The sequence below is a fragment of the Dryas octopetala genome, chromosome 4 (assembly GCF_963921425.1).
Source record: "Dryas octopetala chromosome 4, drDryOcto1.1, whole genome shotgun sequence".
Lineage (NCBI taxonomy): Eukaryota > Viridiplantae > Streptophyta > Magnoliopsida > Rosales > Rosaceae > Dryas > Dryas octopetala.
The window spans coordinates 17,338,623-17,359,317 of record NC_141369.1 but is presented as its reverse complement, the minus strand read 5'-3'; the positions used below and the strand labels follow the sequence as shown (position 1 = coordinate 17,359,317).

The window sequence follows — 20,695 nt, the reverse complement described above, 5'->3', positions numbered from 1 at the left end:
TGACTACTTATATCTTATTTTACAATTAAGGATGTCACTTTTATTTTATTTTAATTTAAAATGTTAAATTACTGTTTATCTCAATTAAAATTTTTTCGTCAAATTTGTCAAAATATCCGTTAAAAATCAATCACTCACGTAACCAGCACATAATCAATTTTTAACAGCAAATTTGTTCTATCCATCACTATTAAAAAATAATTCTTAAAAAATTTAAAAATAAACTAAAGTTGTTAAAGAAAATATAAAAGGCATGGAGGATATATGCAGAACCCTCCCTACCTCCCCCAGACCCGACCTTCCTCACCCCCACGCCACCTCCCTCTCCTCATTTCCAGCCCACCGGCCGCCGATCCCCTCCCTCCGTACTAGCGACCCCTCTCCCTCGCACCAACCTCTCTCCTCTCCATCTGCCGCATCTCTCTCTTTCTTCTTTTTTATCTTTCTTTTTTTTTCTCTCTCTCTCTCTCTCACCCCTCCCCAAATCCAATCCAATCCAAATCTTTTTTAGTGAACCCATGTTTTAAAATTTATTTATATATATATTAACTATTTTGGCCATAATATTTTTTTTTTTGTCTTATGTTGGCGGAGACTAGTACCTCTTACAACTCTCAGAAAATGCCAGTCTACCTATTATGGACATCTCCCCTCTATTGCATCTCACATTTCCTCTCTATCTTCTTGGCTTTTATTGGTTATTGACTTCAATTCGTTGGATATTGACGGATTTAATTCATTTGAATTAATGGATTAAGGTTTCTATGTATTGGGTATTGGGTCTTTTGGGTTAGAATTTCATGGATGATAATGATTGTTTGTGTTTTGAATCAAATGTATTTTCTTTTCTTTGGTTCAAATGAGTTCGATTTGGCCTCGTTAATTTCATATTGTTTGGTATTAGGGGTTTGCAATGAGGAAGGATGAGGAGAGAGAGAGAGAGATGTGGCAGAGGGGAAAGACCGGCGCGGGGGGAAGCGAGTTGCCAGCGCGGAGGGAAGGGTCGGCAGCCGGTGGTCGGAGTGGGGGAGGGAGGTGAGGTGGAGGTGAGGAGGGTCGGGGGTGGGAAGGGTTCTGCATCCTCCCTCCTTTTTTTAGAGGGCTACTATTTGCACGCCCTTTATTAAGGCTACTATTTGCACACCTCTAAATTTCTTTTTGCACACCTTTTCTAAAAGAAATAAGAAAGATCAAAGGGAAAAGACTATTCTCTCTTTCTCTCGCCCAAAGCCTAATTATATTTTCTCTCTTTGCACACCCCCATCAACAGAAAAAAAAAAACACAAACTAGTCCATTTCCCTCCCTCATCTCGACCAAAAAAACACCCACACCAGCCCCGATCTTAAGAAAAAGGAGGGTGATCCGGTCTCCCAACTCCGCCGAAAACGGAATCAACGCCGGCGTGGTGCTTTTGGTTTCGGCGCCGTCGCTGGTTTTCTGGGTGGTTGGCGGGTGTGGAAAGGAAGAGGGAAGAGAGAGGAAGTGTTTGGTGGGTGTCTCGTCGCCTGGTTCGTCGGCGAACGCCACCGGGCTGAGGAGATCGAGTTGCAGTGAATGTTCGGTGGGTGGTTGCTGAAGGAAACTCGAATGTTCGGTGGGTGGTTGCCGAAGGAAACTCGAATGTTCGGTGGGTGGTTGCCGAAGGAAACCGCCGATTTCGGCGGATGGCTGCTGAACAAACCCGCCGGTTTCGACGAATGACTACCGAACGACCTACGAAACTCATCCTTTTGGCTGGCACTGCGGCGTGGTCGTGCGAGCTAGGCAGAGCTTTCAGGCGCGAGCTCATTTGCGTCGGCGACGTGGTCAGGCGTTGGGGCTGTGCGAGCTTGGCATAGTGGTGGGCGTGGCTGTGCGTGCTTGGCATGGTGGTGGGCGCGGGGAGGGTGGTGCAACAGGGAGGAGAGAGAGATGAGGAAAGAGAAAATGAGAGGGTGGTGCTGCGCTGGTGTGTGTTGACAGAGAAAGAGAGAGAGGGAAAGAGAAAAATGGGGTGTGTGAGTATGTAATGAAATGAGGGTATTTTGGTAATGGGTTAGGTGTGTGTTGAGAGGTTTTGAATTTGAGATGAGTGTGTGAGGTGTGTAGGAGAAAAAAAGAGAAAAAGGGTGTGCAAAAAGAAATTTAGGGGTGTGCAAATAGCAACCCTAAAAAAAAAAAAAACTTAAAGGAAAAGACCTTATACCCCATCCATTTTTCTTTTTGCACACCCTTCCTAAACAGAAAAAAAAAACACACACACACACACCCACACAGCCACACACCCATCCCCGATCACCTCATTCCCCACCTCTCCTCTCTCCGGCACACACCCATCCCTGACCACGCCTAGCAGCCTACCACCACTGGCGACCACCCCACCCCCTCCCTGCCCTTCTCTTCTCTCTCCCTTTCTCTCTCTTGCTCTCTCTTTTCCCTCCTCCACCCCCACCCCCACCCTAACCCGACCCACCCCTCTTTCCTGCCCACTCCACAACTGCTCCTTCAGCTAGCTCACCATCGCGTGCCGGAGAGAAGAAAACTTAAAAAAAAAAATTGGAGCGGGTTCGGTGGACCAGTGCCGAACCCGGTGGTTTCGTTCGGTAGGTACCCACCGAACAATCATATTCTATTCGGCGGGTACCTGTTGAACGAAACCACCGGGTTCGGCACTGGTTCGCCGAACCCGCTGCAATTTTTTATTTTTTTGGCTGTCTGCTTGGGTGTGAGAGAGAGAGAGAGAGAGAAAGAGAGAGAGAGAGAGAGAGAGAGAGAGAGAGAGAGAGAGAGGAAGAATGTGGTGGTGGCTGTTTGTAGGTGGTGCATGCGGGGAGGAGGGGAGGGCTCGGGGGGAAGTGGTTGGGGTGGGGGGAAGAAGAAGAAGAGAAAGGGTGGGGGGTGGGCTTCGACGGTGAAGAAGAAAAAAGAAAAAAAAAAGATGGAGATGGGGAGATGGGGTGTGTACCAGGGGGGGGGGGGGAGATGGGGATGAGGGTGTGTGGGTGAGGGGAAGGCTAAATGGTCTTTTTTCTTGAGTTTTTTTTTTTTTTTTTTTAAGAAAGGGTGTGCAAATAGCAGCCCTCTTTTTTTATTCCATTAATTTTTAATGTTTTTAGAATTATTTTTTATTAGTGATGGAGAGGACAAATTTGCCCCTAAAAGTTGATCACAAGTGGGTCATGTGATCGACTTTTAATGAATTTTTTGACAGAAAACCTTAATTGAGACAAACAGTAATTTTGAAATCTTTAATTAGAACAAAGTAAAAGTAACATCCTCAACTGCAAAATGAGGTAAATATCATGTCTTTTTGCTAAAATTTTCTCAATTCAAAATTATTATTAAATTTTTATAAATAAATGCAAAATTATAATTATTTTTATATATTTATAGATTTATATGAAATTCAGAACTTTTTTTTTTTCCAGTTCTAATCCGTTAATTTTCCACCGGACTCCACCAGAAATATCTACTATTTTTTTTTATTAAATATTTACTCAGTCAAGGATAACAAAGGTTTATTTTTTTGGCCAAGAAGGATAACAAAGGTTAAATTACATTTTTTTTGGTATAAGAAGGACTAAAGGGAGGGAATGTTCAAAATCTAGCAGCCTCAGTTAAATTACATTTTTAGTTCAAAATCTAGTAGTTGGAGTAAATATACTCAAGCATTGAAGTTACGAACCTCTGTTAAATTACATTTTTAGTTGGTATAGTTTTGACTTGGTTCTATTTTGGTACCTATAGAACTTTCAACTTTGTGAGTGAAAATGAGAAAAATAAAGGTTTATCTATAGATTTTAGGATAAAGAAAAAGAAAAAGTGTGCTTACCATTTGCAAGTGCAATGGTCACAGGCCAGGCCTCCTTAGCTCATGCTCATCCTTATAAGTAATAGAGCAGGGTTGGGTCAACTCATATTCAGGTTTGGGCTTGATGGACTGAACTGGGTTGAGCTCATATGGGGCCATGAATAGAGGGAGAGAAGGGCCTTATAAGTATGGCCTGTGGGTTTGAAGACCCTGCCGGCACAGCCCTGAAACAATGGGTTGCTTTATGCTCGGTCCGATATTTTCTTAGGCTTAGGCGTTAGTGTGGGCTTGATTTGGTTAGCTTGTTCTAGTGCCCATAAGCCCTTGTTCTACACTTTCTCAGTCTGACATGCAATATTCAAGATCCAAACTTTTTTATTTTATTTTTGGCCAAGTTCAAGATCCAAACTTAAGTTTAAAGAGTTTTACTTCTCTTTGCAACCTTTTGTAGGTTATAGAAATCATATCCAATTGAATTCAATTAAGCTGAACATGTGGTCTTACATATAATCAACCTATCTGGAATTGAAAAATTGATCGGATTTAAAACTTATTGGCAACCGATTTGTGTGAATTCATTATTAAATTTGAATTAATATTGATACTATATACATATCTAAATATAGAGTTTTATTTCAAAAAGTCTGGATACAATTAATAGTGAATCACTCAACTTATATATTGTAAATTGTTATGTCATTCTCTAAATACAAATCAATTTCGTTCCTACTTATAACTTTAACTTATATCAAGCCGCACAATCCCAACATGACAAATTAAGTTAATACTGGCCTCAATGGGGTGAGTTCCTCCCAAGAAACTGGGCAGTCTGGGGCTCCCAGTAAATCTGGTAAAGGGCATTGGATCGTGTGGACTCTCCTGTACTGGGATTGGACCTTACATGATCCAACAGTTCTCCAATAATTGAGCACTTCAATTTCAGTTACTGAAATCTATCTATTTGAGTGATATATCTGATATCTATCTCTATATGTTGTGTATCTGGAGAAAAACTTACTTGTCCTGCCACATAAAACAGGTGGTGTCACGAACTAACGAGGGAGGGAGAGAAAGAGAGAAAGAGAATAAGAGAAAGGAAGAGAAGAGAACCAATAAGAGAGTGGAGGTGATGCCATATCAGTGTAATATAGTTATAGAAAAGTTATTCTCTGCGTATCTAAAATTAAAAAAATTAAAAATTAAAATGGAAATCCTTGAGTGTGATGTTTGTTTTGGTCAAATTTGGACGGACCTCATCCCCAATTAATTGTAGGACATCAAAATTTGTTAGAATAATAAATTTGACACACGATGTGACCTCTACCTCTTTTGCTGTATAATAGCAATTCTGATGCACGCCTTTGTTTATATATCATTTTCTCATACCAAATCGTTGTGTTTGGCATATAATGAGCTCAGCTTTGACACTTGCACACAGGCACACACCCTGGGACATGCCCAACTAATGTTGGAGTTGAGTGAGTTTCATTTATGCTTAAAAACAATATTCCTACACCTGATTATTGAGATTGGTACAATGGATCGTCAAAGAATCATATATAACAATAGGGGAATCTTCATCAAAATATTATTATTTTTAGTCAAGGCTAAAGTATGTTAACTTTTAACTATAAATTATCACTTTTTGAATGTTTTTTCAGACCAAAATATTTCTCATATATTTTGATACTTTTACATCTAAAACAAGTTATAAAATATAACTTTTGTTCTAGGATCAAAATACTTGAGCTTTCATTCAAAAGAATAATTTGGTGAAAAATTCTTAATTATTATAGTGTTCTTTTTCAAATTTCAACTAAATGTGTGTTCATGTGACGCCTTTATAGTATACATTAGTCAGATTCTCCACTAATGGGCCATTTTAACCCATTTAAGCCTTTACAGCTTTTCTAAAATGGGTAAAGTGGAATGATAATTGATAATGCAGTTTCCTAGTTCCTACTACGTCAGCATGTTAATCCTACCAAGCTATGATTATTGAGATCCAAATCTTAATTTTGGGTCATCCTACCCTTAATTTTGTCACTTGAATAATTATACTAGAAAACTGGATGACTAATCTTATTAGTGTGTCCTTGAGTCCTTGAGTCCTTGTCTTGTATTTATTTATTTTTCTGCTGACATTGTCTTTCTTATTCCAGAGAGCTACATATATACCAAGTACCTCGTGCATATATTTGACAACTACCATTTAAGTATGATGTTCACAGAGCCAATCAGGTGCGGACATTCGCATCATACAAACGTCCGCACTTGAATCGGATTGATGATGTTCATATCTATATATAATTATTAAGTGATATAAGGTTTCATTATTAAAAAACCAGCTAGAGACTGTTTTATAAATTCCATTTCATGATCAGTGACTTCCATAAAATAGACCATTATTTTCCACAGAAAAAGACTTTCATAGACTAGTCTGTCGTAGAGTTGGTTATATATCCACCATCTTTAATTGTTGCTGTATCACTATTTCCCAAGTCAATTCATGTGACTCATGTTTAATACTCAAGTATTCAGAAATAACTATACAAAATCTCAATGAACACAATCATTTTAGTTTGAGAACTATACACTTTATATTTCCATTCCTCACCTTTACACACAGATAGAGGGCACCGACACACAAAGCATGCATGATATACTAGAGTGCTTCAACTTGTAATTACCAAAGGTTTCATATATTGGAATTCTAATGGAATGAACTAAAGCTAGCTAGCTCAACTTTTTATGCACATAATCTTGGACAAAATCATGTCTTACTGCTTCATCATAATGTCTTATAAACTAAAGGGCTTTCTCTTTTTGGCCTTAGCTGGGCTGATTACTTTTATCATGAACTCGATCTAATTGTCATTCAACTGTGAGAGTATGTTCAGTATGGGGTCGGGAAGTCTTGCCTTAAAATATAATATCTAAGCCTCTTCACTTATATTATCTGATTTCTATATAGTAACAACTAAACAATTTGCATGTAAAGTCAACGGTTATATATGTTCATGCGTCATCCAATATAACTTGTGCACATATTTAACTCAAATCACACCACATGTGAGACGAGTTTTGAAATTATATCCAACATAAAAGATGTGATCTTGTATAAATTTTAATCTTTTGGTAACTAATCCGATTTAATGAGAAGCTTTCTGTTTTGCCTCCCATGCAGTAATTCATCATGTGATCTCTCTATGGTTCAAGGTCTGAGTTTGCCATTAAAGCTGTTGCACAGAATTAAGTTCAGCAAAAAAGTATGGCACCACATCATGGACAATGGACTCACTCACACATTAGTCACGTATGAGATTTCTGGTAAGTAGATCAAAGGGTGTGATTTGTACATAGAGATGCGAGTGGAATAAACTAATATTCTGAAAATATTGATCAGAAGATCCAGCATGCCATGAAATTCCAAACTCTTAATACAACCCAATATCCGATGCAAATCAAGAAATCATATATATATATATATATATAGAATCATAGATGAATCTTAACAACTCTGTTTGTATTAATTGTTTTTGTCCAACAGGTACTGTATATGCCTTGTTTTTTTTCCACCTAACCCTTAAACTAAGACATACTTCAAACCAAATTCTCCTTCTGTTAATATTTTCTTCTTGTTTAGTTGATTTCATCTAGCAAACACATGTTAATTTATTGAGCAATATCAAAAAGTTATAAATTAAAGTAATAGAAATGGGTAGTTAATATGCAAATGGGGGTGGCTTACACACCTAAAAAGCAAGTTCAACAAATCCAGTCATTTGTTTTAAGCACCCTTATTATGGAAAAAAAAAACCCAACAATATTCATAAGGCAATGGCCAATGGGTCAATCCCAAAAAGTCAGAATAATTGGGGTCAGTCAAAGCTTGCTCTATTCAACTTACATTGGAGGCAACAAATTATCACAGAAAGATACAACTTACAAGCATATATAAACTATTGGTTACGTGAGGGTCATGTGCCATTTTGATCTACTACTATACCATAATAGACAGAACCAGACCAGTACTCGAGGCCTCAACTCTTAGAATAAGTAGTCCAACCAATCACATTACTACTTGATGCACTCACTGTAAGGATTTTCTCTTTTTTTTTTTTTTTTTTTTTTTTTTTTTAAGGCTCTGAATACTGAAAATATGAAGCATATTCTCTCAAGACAAAACTACTGCTAGTAGTTATAACCTTTAATATTGTATTGATCTCCTTGTCTAATGTCTATCCCCTACTATTCCCTTCTGGCACCCAACCTTTTACTAAAAAGACTGCATGCCTTTTTATTTACAATATATTGCACATGCAAAAAAGGAACTCTGCAGCTATAGCTTACCAAATTATCATGTATTATCCACTACATGACAAACCCTTCCTACATGGGGATCTAGTTTACTTTACCACAGCCGTCTGATTTGTGCACCCTTTTCACCTCAATATGCTTTTGCCACCTTTTTCCGCACTAAGTAAATTATAATTATATCAAACACTTTTTTTTTTTTTTTTTCTACTTTAGCAGCCTTTGTAGTAGTATGTATAGCATGGACATAATAACCTTTATAGGACTCTCGTTGCTCAATCATCAAGGCCATGATCAAAATTATAAGTCCTCTTTTTTTTAGCCTGCCAGGGGGTTCATATTTATAAGGGGTAGTTGGGGTTTTCTCCCCACCAAGAAGGTTAGATGACAGATACCCAAAATAGCATTATGTCTGCATAACATAGTTTCCCCAAGCCACCCTCACACAATCTCTCTCTCTCTCTCTCTCTCTCTCTCTCTCTCTCTCAGCCATGAAGCCAGGGGAAGCCATGAAAAACAAGAAAAGGGAAGTCAACAAGGGCGCATGGACAGCAGAGGAAGATAAAAAACTAGCTGAAGTGATTGCAACACATGGTGCAAAAAGGTGGAAGACAATTGCAGCAAAAGCAGGTATGTTATAATCTTAAGTTTCAGACTAAAAATTAAGATCTTGATTGATCAAACAAACTCCTTGATCATCACATTACATGTAGTCAAGAGCTAAATGGGTACTTTTTGATTCTTGCAGGCCTCAATAGGTGTGGTAAGAGTTGTAGGCTAAGATGGTTGAACTATCTAAGACCAAACATCAAGAGAGGCAACATATCTGACCAAGAAGAGGACTTGATCCTTAGGCTGCACAAACTTCTTGGAAACAGGTTCGTATCATATTTCTCACATGACAATTAATTAATTAATTAGCTCACATATATCTACTTGTTTTGTTTTGCATGATTAATTACTTATAAATTTTGATCATTATTTCTTAGGTGGTCTTTGATTGCCGGAAGATTGCCAGGTCGAACAGATAATGAGATTAAGAACTACTGGAACTCTCATTTGAGCAAGAGATTAAACCAGCACAAAGAGAAACAAGTCACAGACCAGAAAGGAAGTGATTTAGTAGAGAATAAGGTCCATGTTGAAATGACCAAAGAGGACTCATCATCAGAAGAGGGTACGAGTACTACTAGTACTAGTACTGCATCTAAAGGAGGTGGTGATGAAGACTCCAACACCAACATTGATGTAGATGACTTCTTTGATTTCTCCAATGAGGGGCCATTGAATTTGGAGTGGGTCAACAAATTCCTTGAGCTAGATGATGGCAGATGGCTGCTCAACTGACATTTCTACCTTTTTCTGCTTAATTATTAAATTAAGCTTCCTATAATCAGGGTTGTATGTGGCATTTCACAATCTGCCAACTTCTTCTTTTCCTCTTTTTTTTTTTTTTTTTTTTTTTTGTGGGGTTAAATATTTAATGAATATCTGGTAGAGAGTTCATGTGGGTATTTTGGAATTGTAAATCATATATTTGTGAATTGAGTCGCTCCCTCTGCCTTTCTCTTCTACATTTCATCATCATCCAATGAAAAGTCAGAAACAATTAGTGAACATGGTGCAGCCTACAAATTTGAAAAAATAAACAAGAAAGAAAAATAAAGTTCATTGATAGCAACCTAAGGCACTTGAAAGATGATGAGCAGAGGAGCATTAAGACTGAAGATTTTGTCAGTTAGTTCCCAGTTGGTTATAGAGATTCTTTTAAAGTGGAGAGAACAGATTGAAGTGTAAAGAGAGCCAAGAGTAATAATAAAAAGAGAAAAAGGAGTTGTCTGTATTACTGTGGACAATTGTAGAGCATATATGTGTGATGATCATGTGCTGAGGCAATCAAAAAGCTATACACAGGTTTAATTAGCTCTTAAAAGTGTAATTATGATCATCTGCTTTAGAGTTTGTTCTGGGATAGCATGCAGACAATAAGACTTTTAGCAAATATAAGAGTGAATGCTATAGTTTTATCTAAATTAAGTTCACAAAAGCCACCGACAAAACTATATATTTGTGATACATGCATTGAAGAATAAGGATCAGGGTGTTTTTACAGTTGTCAGTCTTTTCACAGTGAAAAATTTTAAAAGCAAGAGTTTACCAACTTGCTTGGAAAACAAAAATTTGGATTTTCTATACAGTTATTTATTTATTTATTTTAATTCTAATAGTGTATCATAAATTTATGAATGTAATTTCATACACATCCAACAAATATTCTTATTTTAAGGGATTTGGTATTATAAATTGTTTTTAGAAGAATTTTCTTCCTTATTTTATGCTTATGAAAAGAATACCAAACGGTTAATTAGCAAGATGCTGCCAATTTGCATTACTCCATGATTGCCTCTCTAAAATGACAAAAATAAGGGTTTGTTCACAATAAAATCAACCTGAATTGGACCGAATTGACCTAGATATTGAGATTACACTTTCCATGAAGAAGAATTCTAGTCTTATTTGTAAATATTTAATGTGTTACAGGCGAAATGATGTAGCGATCCAAATTTGAAAAGCCTTCTGAATAATTATTGTTCATGCCCTGTATTCCTTGATGTTGAAAGTCACTGACAAAATGGGAAGCCGTGTAATTATAATTTTTGTCCCTAATCTAGACACTATCGAATCAAAGTCAATGCAAGAACTGGAGCTTGTGGCCCCATGAAGGCTTGAAAGCAAGAGAAGTGGCCCTTCCTGCCTGAATAGTGGTTCATATTGCATGAAAATAGGTCCAAAACTCCAGCCAAAGTATTACCACCACACTCCTTTATAGCACACCTCTAAGAATTTCAATGTAAATTCCTATAAATCCAATTTGTCCATTCTGTCACAGATAATGAGATTAACCATTTCTGAGAGTGAATGTACAAAGTGATCGCTTCTTTTCAAGTACATTAGAAAACCCAAAAGCTCTAACCAGAGAGCTCCTTCATATTCTTAAGTACTTCTGGGGAATCTCTTTGCTGTCCACTGGTTATAAGATTTGGCATTCAATACATACATTCTAACATATGAGAGTTAAGATTTTAAATGTACACACCTAACAACAAACTGAGAGAATTGAGTGCTTCTATTAGATTTTAAATTCCCTCACCTAACACAGAAGCGACTTTTCTTAATTTGCAACATCCCACACCACACCACCCCACAGCCACTTAAACAACGGCAGTAGTATCAAATTTAGTCCCTGAATAATTCACCTCCATCCCAAAGCAATTTGCACAACTTCCACTGAGTTATTAGCAACTTTTGCATTGTCATGTAGCCAACTACAAAAATTTCCATTTCTGCAGACAAGGACAGATAGCAGGCTGGATATGCCAATCCCTCCTATCATTGTTACTTTTTCTAACAGATGGAAAAGCAATAGAGTGACAAATTCACTATGATTCAAATAGGGAATATAGGTAAACTGTTGGAACAGCAGGCATTATCTATCATTTTTTTTGGCTTGACATCTAGATTTGTTTAAAACATACATCCCAACCAATAGAAAATCATTGTGTATGTACAAAAAAATAAATTATAAAGATCTTCTTCTCCACCATATCTCCATCTCCCTGGTCAGAAACTTCAATCTACTGTGGAAGGAAAAATTTGATGTACTGCTAAACATGCAGAGCCGGTAAGTCAGTGATCAAGGATAAAAACATAAAAACTTCTCTTTTGACAAAGGGAGATAAGTGAGGGGTGGGAGAAAGTGAGTTGGTTGGGCTAATATGGTAATGTATATCTCTCATTGCAAGGACATATTAGATATACTGATGATGAAAATGCTTAATAAAGAAAAAATAAAGATAGAGATTCTGAATGCATTCATAAATGTACTCAGTTACTTACATTATGAACAGTTATATGCCTGCCAGCTAAAACACTAAGAGTCAGCCCCACGCCATGGAACAAGCATAATTGACCACCAGCTTACCATCAAAACCAAAATTCTGCAACGTTCAAGCAGCAAAAGTAATAATGAAGAAATATTTGATAAAACTGGCTATATAATTGTTGATAAATATAAGTGAACAGAATACCACATTTATCCAAAACAGTTTCAGTATAAAAATCTACACAGCCCAGTCACAAATGTTGTAACTTAACCATTCGTCATTATTAACTTTTAGAATGACAAAGAGAACACTTGTTAAGATATCAACTCCTGATAATATTTCTTGAATTGCATAAACTTACATCATACAGATCATTCACCACTTCATCCGGGTTTGGTGAGAATGCACTGTTGACATACACAAACTACAAAAACAGGAAGATGAGATTAGTACTCTAAAACCTATCAATGATAATAATCTAAGAAACATAGATATTCTACCACGGTATCCCGGTGAAGTTGCCTTCTTAGAAAGTCAATCACTTTAGCAAACTTGTCAGTTCCAAGTATCTGTTCCTTCAAGAAGAATCAACTTTAATATTCCAATTACAAACAATAATCATAAGGAAAGTTTCAAATGGCACAATAATTTCTGGAATAAGTAAAAGCAGCTCAATGAATTTAGATGTGCTAATATTTGTTTCTTAGAATTCATTCTAGAAATGGTTCGACAGAAGCAAATACTTCATCTTCCATCATTAATCATCATTCAAGATTCTTTTCATTATACAAAAAGTTTCATTCTGTCATCACTGACAATTCGCGAAAATGATCCCGTCTAGTCATTGAATCCTATAGTTTACTCTTTCATCACAGTCAAATGTTCTAAGGCTATTGATTATGGATAATGATCTATGAGTTGTTGAAATTCTAAAAACATGCCTCACTTCACAGAAAGAACCAAGGGTTTTAACAAAAGCAATTGAAGAAAATCAAAACATTAAATACAGAAAGAAAAGTTAAAAAAAAAAAAAAGAAGAAAGGTTCAAACATAGCTCTTGGAATCTAAAACTTCATAAAAAGTAAAGGGTAATCTTGTTTCAAGAACCCCAATGCAGACACAAATACAAGACCCAAAACCAGCTTAGAGAATTCGAATACTGTTCTTCAAACACAATCTCTTCATCATAAACCATGAATTTGATTTGGCTTGAGTATACACACTATACACACGCAAAAACACTACTATAACGACAAAAGGATTACCTTGAATTTGGCTTGCTTGAGTATAGGAGCATCACCGGTGGCTCTCAGATGAACAACCACTGCACCATATAGAAAACCCATAAAGTAAAAGCATCATCAAACAAAGCACCAAAAACCCAGAAACTAACACTGATCAAACAGTTTAAACAATTTACTGCCACAATTAAACGTTGAGAATTAATGGGTTTTTCATAAGAGGAATAAAAAGGCTCACCCTTTTTAACAGCAGTCGGAGACTCCGTGGTGGTAGACATTGCTATCGATCTCTGATTCGAACACACTCAAATTGATGAAAATTCAGTTTACATTCAATTGAATTTTGTCAAAAAAATCAGGGGTTTGGAATGGAAATCAATTCGATTTCGTTGGGGAAGAAAGGTGGGTTTCTAAGGGTTTGGTCAAGAATCCAATCCAGTTGGGCCGATTGGATCTGAAGCTGAATTGATTCGGCCCGATCCATTTTGTTTGATTCTGTTTTTCAGTTTAATAATGGGCCTATTTTTTTGAGAGATTGGGGGGGGGGGGGGGGGGGGGGAAATTACTGAGTTGACAATCCCCTTAAATTTTTGCCCCCTTTTGCCCATTTTGCCCCTGTATGCCCATTCTTCAATTTTGGCTGGCCACCCCTCCCCACCGCCGGCGGGACCCACCCACTGACCCCACCCCAACTCCCCTCTCTCTCTTTCCTCTCTCTGGGGAGGGGCTATTCAGACCACCCAAAATCACTGAGTTGACCATCCCCTTAATTTTTGCCCTCTTTTGCCCATTTTGCCCCTGTATGCCCATTCTCCAATTTTGGCCGGCCACCCTTCCCCACCGCCGGCGGGACCCACCCATTGACCCACCTCATCTTCCCTCTCTCTTCCCTCTTTTTGCCTCCCTCCCTCCCTCACCGGACCACCATGGGTGGCCGGCGCAACCCCACCCCTCCCAGCCGCCGGCACGACCCTAACCCTCCCATCGTTGGTCGACCCTACCCTTCCCCATGGCCGGCGCGACCCTCGATGTGGAGGTCTATGGGGTCGCGCCGGCCACCCATGGTGGTCCGGTGAGGGAGGGAGGCAGACAGAGGGGGAAGAGAGAAAATGGCAGAGAGAGGGAAGAGAGAGAGAGAGAAGGGAGATCGGGGGTTAGGGGGTCGCGCCGGCCATGGAGAGGGGTAGGGTCGACCGGCGATGGGAGGGTCGGGGTCGCGCCGACGGCTGGGAGGGGTGGGGTTGCGCCGGCGGCGGGGAGGGGCGGCCGGCCAAAATTGGAGGGGTGAGTTTTTTTTTTATGCAGGGGCAAAAAGGGTAAAAAATTAATGGGGTGGTCAACTAAGTGGTTTTGGGTGGTCTGAATAACCCCCCCTTTTTTTAATAAATTAGAATTACTCTCAAATTCTGTTTTTGAAAAATTTTTAACTACAAACTCAGCTAATTGAAATTTTTTTAGCTCAATTTGTCTGTATACGCGTGCGTGGGGATGAAAAAAATACACTACCGAGCACTTAGCGGGGTATTGAGGCTTGAATTGTAATAGTGACAATTAGTAACAGTCATTTTTACATTATAACACGAGTGAATGTGATTTCATAAGCTTGAAGTATGTGTTTTATGTTGATTTCATTAGTTTTTAACATGTTTATGTAAGAAAATATATAAAGTATATCTATAAGTATTATTTTTATGCAGTTCAAATAGCTACTGTTGTACAGTGCCAATTGTCGAGCACTCGATGAACAGTGTTGAACGCTCGGTGGGTTCCATGTCGCGCGCATTTCATTAAAGTGGACTGTACTGAGAGTTACTACAATGCGTGGGCTGGGTTATCATGCTTATTTTTCAATCGAACTTAAAAAAAACCCCAAAAATTTATCCATCATATCTCACAAATCTATGTCTTTTTTTTTAAAAAAAAATAATTAATTAATTCATATATAAAATGAAAAGATAAAATAAAAGACATGATTTTATTAGATAAGGATGGATCCTCCATCTGGGTATGGAGCCAAACATTGTTCTTTATAAAGGGTAAACTACTCTTTTGGTCCCTGTGTTTTGGCTCGAAATCACATTTGGTCCCATGATTTCAATTTTCTCAATTTGGTCATTGTATTTTATGTTATTTTCAATTTTAGGATAATTTTAACAAAACTCAAATCTTCAATTTGAGAATAAATTATTCACTTGTTTCTAAGAAAAATTTTGTTGGGAGATTAAAAGATTATCTTATGGGCTTTCTAAAAATAATTTCAATTTTTATTCTCATATTTATTTGCTAAAGAAATTGAGGTTGACAAAGTTTTTAGGGTTTGAACTTTAAGTTTGTGATTTCTTAAAATTCTTGTTTGAAATTAAAAAATTCAAGGTTATATATATATATATATAATTTTTAGTCATTCTTGAGTAAAACTGCTAGTTTAAAGAAGTTATTAGTTTTGATTTGAGAAAAATTTCCATATTAGGTGCATAATGTCCCAAGATTGCAAAGTATATAAAACATAATGACTAAATTGAGAAAATTGAAATCACAAAGACTAAATGTGCTTTCGGGTCAAAACACAACGATAAAAAATGTAGTTTATCCTAAAAAATTTGATAGATTTAGACTTACTCAATTTAAAATTCAAAATTTGGAGCTTGAAACGACCCAATATATCGGATCCATTTTATATCCCTATTTCTTCAATGTACATATTATATAACCTTGAGATTCATGATCTACCCCCAAAAGACACATATGTATAAGCCATCAAGGCTGCTTCTAGAAGCCAATTAGGCACTCTCATTGACCCATCAAGAAAAGACCCATAATTTGATAAATATTATATATTGGTGTGTCAAAATAATAGATGAGAGAGTGTGAGAGAAATTGTGGGTATGTTTTGCACACCTTTTTAGTTCCAAACCTTGTTTAAAAAGTTATATACATCAAGTCTTTGAGTTAGTTTAAGTAGTGAGGTTGGTAAGATAAAGATTAGGTTGAATGTTCGATTCTCTCCGATATGATGTAACCAAAAAAAAAAAAAAGGTCACATACATTAAAATTTCTTCAAAAAAAAAAGGCTCAATTATAAAATGCACCCACCAACTATAAGGGGTATTTTAGATTGGTCCATAAACAAAAAAATGTTTCAAATTGGTTAACTAACTAATAGAAAGCTACAAAATAGCACATCCATTATGAATTTCCTCAAAAAATATAGTTAAATGTCACTTTAGATAACGATGGTGTGGTTTTTTTGAATAATGTGGACACCAAATTTGCTCCACATAGATTAATAATGTCATATTGAATAATAATAAAAAAAAACTAACAAAACTTTTAAACCATATAAAAATAAAATTAAAAATGACATTATTAATCCATGTGGCTTAAATTTAGTGTCCACATCATTCAAAAACTCTACGTCAGCACTGTCTATACTGACATTTAACGTCATTATTAACAAAATTTGTAACGAATGTGTTATTTTGTAAATTTCTATTAATTAGTGTTCTAATCTAAAATATTTTTTATAGACCAATCCAAAACACCCCATATAATAGATGAGAGAGTTCAAAAAAAAAAAAAAAATCTTCTGTATCTCCCCATTTTGGACTTCCACATTTTTTGTCACTTTCATTCTCTCTTATTATTATTATTTAATTTTTTGAGTTGGGGAGAGATTGGGGGTTACAAAGTGCATTATGGGTAATTATACGGCCATTTTAACTGGCTTACCCAATAACTGTATTCTCTCTTATTATTTAAAATTTATTTCAGTTTCTAGCTACCACTATTTATTTTTAAATTCATTATATATGGGAGCCATCTCACACGTGTCTAATGCGTACGTAACTCGTAAGTGTTAGTATATAATATCATTTATTAACATGTCAATGATCGTCATGCATAAAAGGAGAAAAAGACGACACCAACAAAGTAAGACTGTGATTTTAAAGCTTAAGAAGAATTATTGTGTACATAGCAGAATATTCTTAGTACATGTCAATAAGTTTTTGTATGCAACGGTCACCTATGGTTTTTCACTCACAATTCACAATATACACGTGGTAAAATTGAATCATGCATACATATTGTAAAAGAAAAATTACGTGCGTGCTTCTGTCATAAACAAAATATTTCGTACTTGAATTGACCATCTAATTATTTTAAAAACTCATAAATTTTTCTTATTTGGAGTAGCTAGCTATCTAGCCTATTTATACTTTCTTTGTGGAATCTTAGCCTATTTGTACTAATTAATTAGCTGAATTAATATCTACGAGCCAGTCCAATTCAGAGTCGGTGATAGGAGCCATAGATGATTGAAAATCTGGGCCATGCAGCTTTTCATGATCTTCACTGAACAAGATGGTCTGATCAGTAGGATCATATGGCTGGCCTTTGTCACACGTGGCAGCAGCAGCTGTACCAGCTTCCCCATTACCCACATTGATATTATTATACAGATGAGACAAATCAACGTTCAGAAAATCTGACAGAAAATTCTCATCCATCTTAAAATCCACCATAAACTCACACGAATTAGTACCATTTTGATCATCATTCAAAACAAATGGTGATATCAAAGCTTGCTCAGAGTCGATCCCCACCGTCTGATCAATATGATGGGTCACAAAGGGTGCAAACACTTGTTCAGTGTCACCAATTTGGTCATGGTCAACAATATCATCATCATGAAGAAGCTTGCGTTGTTGGGGGATGACCACTTTGGTGCACCTTGATGCCTTGGTTCGGACCACTTTGGTGCATGAATTTGTGTTTGGGTTTGTGGGTTTTGGTTCTTTTTCTAATTGGGTTTGGTTTGGTGGTTTTTTAGGACTATTAATTAATGTATGATCAGAAAATGATGGTGGGTGGTCTTGAATTTTCTTGCCAATGTTGGTGTTCCAGTAGTTCTTGATTTCATTGTCTGTTCGGCCTGGAAGCCTTCCAGCTATCAAAGACCATCTGCACCAATCAATAATATATAATATACCATATATTATTAATTAAAATCTGACTAATTTGTTGCCAAAAAATTGAAAAATGAAAATTATAAATGAACTAATTAACCTGTTTCCCAGGAGCTTGTGAAGTCTGATAATGAGCTCTTCTTCATCATGAGTGATGTTTCCTCTCTTAATATCAGGTCTTAGATAATTCAACCATCTCAGCCTGCAACTCTTCCCACATCTCTTAAGCCCTGCAATTAAAACCCATCAACACTAATGTCTTAATTTAATTATTTTGAAATAAATGGGAAAAATTTTATTAAGAAGAGGTAATCTGTTTTGATGATCGATCAGTTATATATCTGACCTGCTCTTTTGGGAAGGTTTCTCCACTTGCCTTCACCATGAATCTTGATATATTCTGTCAGAATTTTGTCTTCCATGGCTGTCCATGCTCCTCTATTTAAGCCCTCCTTTGCACAACAAGGACTCCTTCCCATCTGTTTAGGTCTCACCCCTAAACAGCAACCCCAAAACACACACCCACACACCCACACAAACTCTCTCTTTCTCTCTCTTTCTCTCTCAGCTGGCTCTAGCTCTCAAGTGGGAATTCTAATAAGTGGGTTTATTTTGGGGCAGATCAGAGAGTGGGAGACTCTACTATATATATTGCTACAAACAACGGCAATGAATCATTAAGCTAGAGTCCCAATGGTTCACTATCATTGAGGGCCATGAATCTTATATATTTATAAATTCCTAAAAATGAAGAAAAATAAGTCAATGAAGTGTTTAGGTTGCATGTGATTTAGGGGACCTCCGTTGTGCCTAACACTTTAAATCTAGTATTCATGGAACAATAATATAATATGATGGATGACAAAATATGAAATTTAATTTACTTGTGTGCAAATATTCAGTTGTGTGTTAGCACTAAATTGTATAATGAGTGGTGATGATGATGATGATATTTGCCTCCACCTCCATGGACATTTCATTTTCTACCTGAAAGAAAAAAAAAAGAAAAAAAAGAAAGAGAAAATTAATAATGAGTGGTGATGAGGATGATGATATATGCCTCCACCTCCATGTACATTTCATTTTCTATCTGAAAGCAAAAAAAAAAAAAAAGACAATTAATTAATAATATTCAGCATGTATAAATAAATATATATACATGGCCAAAAATATATATATATATATACAAGTTGGCCTGCCTGTCCTTAAAGTCTCATGGGCTGCTGCTTAATTCCATGGTAGCTAACTTTCTCACACGCCCTTGAAAGTTGGTTGGAAAAACAAACAAAAGACAGATGTAAGCATATATGGCCGATGGCCCTCCAACATGTACGGAATTAACATCCTGTATGCATCTGTGCTTGATTAACTAAGGAATAAGCATTGCATATATTGACCTTTTCTGGCATGGGAGTACATTAATGTGTCTCCCCCATTTATAGTGATGGACCACATGCATCACACACTATATGGAGCCATTTGGTAATTCAAAACAAGAAAGTGTTTTCTTGCTAAATTATATATATCTGACATATTATTTTACTGAATTGAATGGTTTATAAAGTAAATTTGATTTGAATGTATAATCTAGATTGAAAGATCGATTAATTGATAATATCAAGTATATATCTAGTAATAAAATATGTTACATTAATTTAAAAGTATTTATGGAAATTTGAGTAATCCAACATTTTTGCATTTGTTAATGTGCTGAAAAAATGAGCATGACCTGAGTTGTAGACTCAAACATATATCCTAAATTAATTTTAGATTCTTACGGGCCCATAAACACTTAGGTTTAACATTATTTCATGGAATTTGCAGGTTTACTTCAAAGTTTCATGTACTTGGCAAGAGAGTGGCCCTGAAATTTTTATTTTTATTTTTATTTTTGTTTTAAAAAAGAAGATATGGGATATCCACTAAGTTCTCTTATCCCTTGCCAACGAATACTATGATGGTCAGGTATCCAATATTGAAGCTCGACCTTGAATGTGTGTAACATTCCCGATCTACATTAATCCATCCAACACATGCATGCATGATGAACAATTGTTTTGGAGAGGAATATGCCAAAACAGTACTATATATATGCATGGCTAGCTCCGATCGAGTGTTACAGTAGTGTACAGAATTATAATCAATTGCCAATTAGTTGGAAAATCGTACATTAATTATTAAGGTGGACTTATATGTGCAAATGAAGTTCCATGTTTTGGTACCATATATATAATACATGATTGTCATATATGATTCATGAATGTGAATGAACAACGCATTATTTTGTCATGTATAGAGGCGGCTGCTACGTACCATTCCAAAGTAAAAACACATGCAGGGAACATGAATATATTAGTGAACTGATAGAATGCAATTGTGGCTCTATTCAAATGGGCAGTACGTGTGATCGATCTCGATCTGATTGGAGCAGTCAAGCTCCTTAATTATATATCCTCCCTAGTTACTCAGATCGACATTATATACTGAATGAACAT

At 36.5% G+C, this 20,695-nt stretch overlaps 3 protein-coding genes across 5 annotated transcripts; 1 reads left to right on the top strand and 2 right to left on the bottom strand.

The window, feature by feature from the left end:
- The first annotated feature begins 8,418 nt into the window (after positions 1-8,418).
- LOC147287490 (transcription factor MYB114-like) lies at positions 8,419-9,858 on the top strand. The gene is made up of 4 exons (XM_086238912.1): positions 8,419-8,487; positions 8,598-8,738; positions 8,857-8,986; positions 9,098-9,858. The coding sequence occupies exons 2-4, from the start codon at positions 8,600-8,602 to the stop codon at positions 9,453-9,455; spliced, it is 627 nt and encodes a 208-aa protein (XP_086095038.1). The 5' UTR covers positions 8,419-8,487; positions 8,598-8,599; the 3' UTR covers positions 9,456-9,858.
- A 1,497-nt stretch (positions 9,859-11,355) lies between these two features.
- LOC147287489 (ubiquitin-like protein ATG12) lies at positions 11,356-13,748 on the bottom strand. Of its 3 annotated transcripts, none has more exons than XM_086241568.1 (6): positions 13,472-13,748; positions 13,258-13,316; positions 12,493-12,567; positions 12,354-12,416; positions 12,006-12,106; positions 11,356-11,773 (listed from the first exon to the last, which is right to left on the bottom strand). In XM_086241568.1, exons 1-5 carry the CDS (start codon positions 13,509-13,511, stop codon positions 12,047-12,049), a joined length of 297 nt encoding a protein of 98 aa, XP_086097694.1. In that variant the 5' UTR covers positions 13,512-13,748; the 3' UTR covers positions 11,356-11,773; positions 12,006-12,046. The 3 variants fall into 3 exon arrangements, with proteins under 3 accessions (XP_086097694.1, XP_086097693.1, XP_086097695.1); XM_086241567.1 differs by having other exon boundaries at positions 11,364-11,770; positions 13,472-13,745; XM_086241569.1 differs by having other exon boundaries at positions 11,377-11,770; positions 12,493-12,561; positions 13,472-13,734.
- A 3,416-nt stretch (positions 13,749-17,164) lies between these two features.
- LOC147287488 (transcription factor MYB1-like) lies at positions 17,165-19,163 on the bottom strand. Its single transcript, XM_086239039.1, has 3 exons — positions 18,547-19,163; positions 18,301-18,430; positions 17,165-18,195 (listed from the first exon to the last, which is right to left on the bottom strand). The coding sequence occupies exons 1-3, from the start codon at positions 18,677-18,679 to the stop codon at positions 17,484-17,486; spliced, it is 975 nt and encodes a 324-aa protein (XP_086095165.1). The 5' UTR covers positions 18,680-19,163; the 3' UTR covers positions 17,165-17,483.
- Between the last annotated feature and the right edge of the window lie 1,532 nt (positions 19,164-20,695).

Bases quoted from the DNA above. Each gene is read 5' to 3' on its own strand.
- LOC147287490 (XM_086238912.1), top strand. From the start codon at position 8,600: ATGAAGCCAGGGGAAGCCATGAAAAACAAGAAAAGGGAAGTCAACAAG. The intron at 8,739-8,856 runs GTATGTTATAAT...TGATTCTTGCAG, and splicing joins GACAATTGCAGCAAAAGCAG to GCCTCAATAGGTGTGGTAAG. The intron at 8,987-9,097 runs GTTCGTATCATA...ATTATTTCTTAG, and splicing joins CACAAACTTCTTGGAAACAG to GTGGTCTTTGATTGCCGGAA.
- LOC147287489 (XM_086241568.1), bottom strand. From the start codon at position 13,511: ATGTCTACCACCACGGAGTCTCCGACTGCTGTTAAAAAGG. The intron at 12,568-13,257 runs GTAATCCTTTTG...TTCTTCTTGAAG, and splicing joins TCAAGCAAGCCAAATTCAAG to GAACAGATACTTGGAACTGA. The intron at 12,417-12,492 runs GTAGAATATCTA...CTGTTTTTGTAG, and splicing joins AACTTCACCGGGATACCGTG to TTTGTGTATGTCAACAGTGC.
- LOC147287488 (XM_086239039.1), bottom strand. From the start codon at position 18,679: ATGGGAAGGAGTCCTTGTTGTGCAAAGGAGGGCTTAAATAGAGGAGCA. The intron at 18,431-18,546 runs GTCAGATATATA...TTTTAATTGCAG, and splicing joins AAACCTTCCCAAAAGAGCAG to GGCTTAAGAGATGTGGGAAG. The intron at 18,196-18,300 runs GTTAATTAGTTC...TGATTGGTGCAG, and splicing joins CACAAGCTCCTGGGAAACAG to ATGGTCTTTGATAGCTGGAA.